The following is a 3,144-nucleotide window of genomic DNA, read 5'->3' as shown; positions in this document are numbered from 1 at the left end:
TTCAATGTAAGGGAGGGAGGCTATACCTATGCCAGTGGGTTGGATTGAATATTTTTACCAGTGAATTAATAATTAATGTGACATAAAGCCTAAAATTATTCTTTTAGAGGATAACTACTAACTATATTGCCTAGATGTAACCAAATCCTCATAGGATTAACATTTCATGTGTCTTCATCTTTCTAGGCATGCAACAATTCGGTTGGGTTTTAGTTTTGCAGATGTGAAGAATGGAGTGCTAGAAGAGGGAGAAGCAAGAGAATAGAGAGGAGGGAAATTTGAATCCAGGGCAGAGTGGGAAACCCTGCAATGGACAGGAAAACCAAGGGGAGAAGGGTTAGGATGACTCCTGGGATAGCCTAGATTTCTCTGAGACCACGTGCTGAAGACACTCCTAGGTAGGAATCAATGTGAAGGGATAGCGGTCGGTCTTGGACTTATCTATTCGGTGTCAAACCAAGTGGAAAGTCCTCACTTCCCCCAGTTCATAATATATCAGACCCAGAAAAGGGTACATTTGCTATTGAAATCCCAGACCCTGTTATTGATCATAACATCAACCTTATGGCAATGACACTGGTTGGAAAATTTTTGGGTCCCAGGCCAAATATTGATATTGTCAGGGCTTTTGCTAAACACAAATGGTCTCTTAAAGGTCAAGTGGAGATCACAACTATGTCAAAAGGGGCATTGTCATTGGCCTTCTCCTACAAGGAAGATATGTCAAGAGTGCTTTGTGATGGTCCCTGGCTGATCGGTAAGGCAATGCTAGCTCTGGAAAAATGGGTGCATAAGATGGAACTTAATGGATCATTTTTTGTCCAGGCTCCTGTCTGGGTTAGACTGTTGGGCCTTCCCTTAGAATTTTGGGTGGAAGATGTGTTTAAAGGTGTTGCTAGTTCTTTTGGTAAACTCCTCTCAATGGACCCCATAACTATGGCCAGAAGAAGATTTACTTATTCCAGGATCTGCATTGGAGTTACGCAAGACACAAATATGCTTTTATCCATTGAAATCAACTCTAGATTGGGAAAATGGAACCAACCTTTGGAATATGGAAGTGTCCCTTTTGCTTTCTTTCATTGCAAAAAAGCGAGACATACAACAAGGAAATGCCCTCTTCAGGTGGCCAAAGAGAAAGAAAAGAAAGAGAGGACACTACAATGGAAAGCAAAAAACCCCATTAAGCAACCAAAGAGCTCTGAAAAAGAGAACAAAATTGAAGAGGCCCAAAGTGTCATCCCTGACACGATAGAGAAACAATTAGATGTTAATGGGGAAAACCCAGAACTACCTTTGAATGATAAAGGTAAAATGGATCAAACAGGTAAAGATGATAGAGAACAACAAGATACCAATTAGGAGGATCAAAAGAGTGATAACCTAGAAGAAGGAGAGATGCAGGTGGTGTTAAAGAACAATGAGGAAGTAGATTTGAACCACATTACAAAAAACACCAGAAGAGCAGGCCTCAGTAGTGATTTTGAAAAAGCCCAGAGGTGCTTGATCCTTGGAAGGATCTCGTTGTCAGGATCACAACAATCTATAGAAATGGTACAAGCCACCATTCAACAATCACTTATGACCTCATTTCTTAATGCTAAGTGGGCAGAGGTCGACGATGCTGACCAGAAGACAACCACTCAATAGGAAGATGACAATACAATTGAAGTTGCAGAGTGAAAGAGAGAGGGCAAAAAAGTGCCTAAATCTACCCCTCAGGCTAATTCAGTCAATACAAGAAACTGGAGCAAAGCTGACGTGGGTTTCAACCCATCTCCTCCTAGAAGGAAAAAAGCAAGCCATATCAAAGATCAAGAGGCCAGTAAGAACATAGTAGATGGTACTCATATATATATACACCAGTAGAGCAGGCCTCAATAGTGATTTTAAAGAAGCCTAAAGGTGCTTGATCCTTGGAGGGATCTCATTGTCAGGATCACAACAATCTATAGAAATGGTACAAGCCACAATTCAACAATCACCTACGACCTCATTGCTTAGTGCTAAGTGGGCAGAGGTCGACGATGCTGACCTAAAGACAACCACTCAAGAGGAAGATGGAAATACAAATGAAGTTGCAGAGCGAAAGAGAGGGGGCAAAAAAGTTCCTAAATCTACCCCTCAGGCTAATTCAGTCAAGACAAGAAACCAGAGCAAAGCTGACGTGGGTTTCAACCCATCTTCTCCTGGAAGGAAAAAAGAAAGCTATATTAGAGATCAAGAGGCCAGCAAGAACATAGCAGATGGTACTCGTATGTGTATATATATATATGTATGTATGTATGTATATATATGTATGTCTGAATATATATGTATGTATGTATGTATGTATATATATATGTATGTATGTATGTATATACATATGTATGTATGTATATATGTAAATATATGTATGTATATACATACATACATATATATATATGTGTGTGTGTGTGTGTATACATGTATGTATGTATATACATACATATATACATATACACACACATACACATATACATATATACATACATATATATATGTACACACACACACACACACACACACATATCTATATATATACACACACACACATATATAAAGAGATGTGTGTGTGTATACATGTGTATATATATACATATACATACACACACACACACACACATATATAGACACGTGTGTGTGTATACATGTATATATATATACATATATGTATATATGTATATATACACATATATATACACACACATATACATATATATATACACACATGTATATATCTATATCTATATATATAAATACATATATATAGATATACATATATCTCTCTCACACACACACATATATATGTATATCTATATACATAATGTATATATATATATATATGTATGTATATAGATATGTATATGTGTGTGTGTGTGTGTGTGTGTGTGTGTGTGTGTGTGTGTATGCATATATTTGTATATATGTATATATATACATATATGTATATATGTATACATATATATGTATATGTATATGTATATGTATACATATACATATATATGTATACATATATAAATATATGTATGTATATATACATATACACACATATATATATATACATATACATATATATGTATACATATACATATATATGTATACATATACATATGTATATATACA

General features: G+C 35.9%; 1 protein-coding gene across 1 annotated transcript; it reads left to right on the top strand.

Moving 5' to 3' along the window:
• Positions 1-570: 570 nt before the first annotated feature.
• Positions 571-1,362, top strand: LOC131859103 (uncharacterized). Its single transcript, XM_059212636.1, has one exon. The coding sequence runs from the start codon at positions 571-573 to the stop codon at positions 1,360-1,362; it is 792 nt and encodes a 263-aa protein (XP_059068619.1).
• The last annotated feature ends 1,782 nt before the right edge of the window (positions 1,363-3,144 follow it).

The sequence above is a fragment of the Cryptomeria japonica genome, chromosome 10 (genome assembly GCF_030272615.1).
Source record: "Cryptomeria japonica chromosome 10, Sugi_1.0, whole genome shotgun sequence".
NCBI classification, from domain to species: Eukaryota; Viridiplantae; Streptophyta; class Pinopsida; order Cupressales; family Cupressaceae; genus Cryptomeria; species Cryptomeria japonica.
Note: the sequence above shows the minus strand (reverse complement) of the source record. Positions and strands in the feature narration are given on the sequence as shown.

Coding starts and splice junctions, on each gene's coding strand:
- LOC131859103 (XM_059212636.1), top strand. CDS start 571: ATGACACTGGTTGGAAAATTTTTGGGTCCCAGGCCAAATATTGATATT.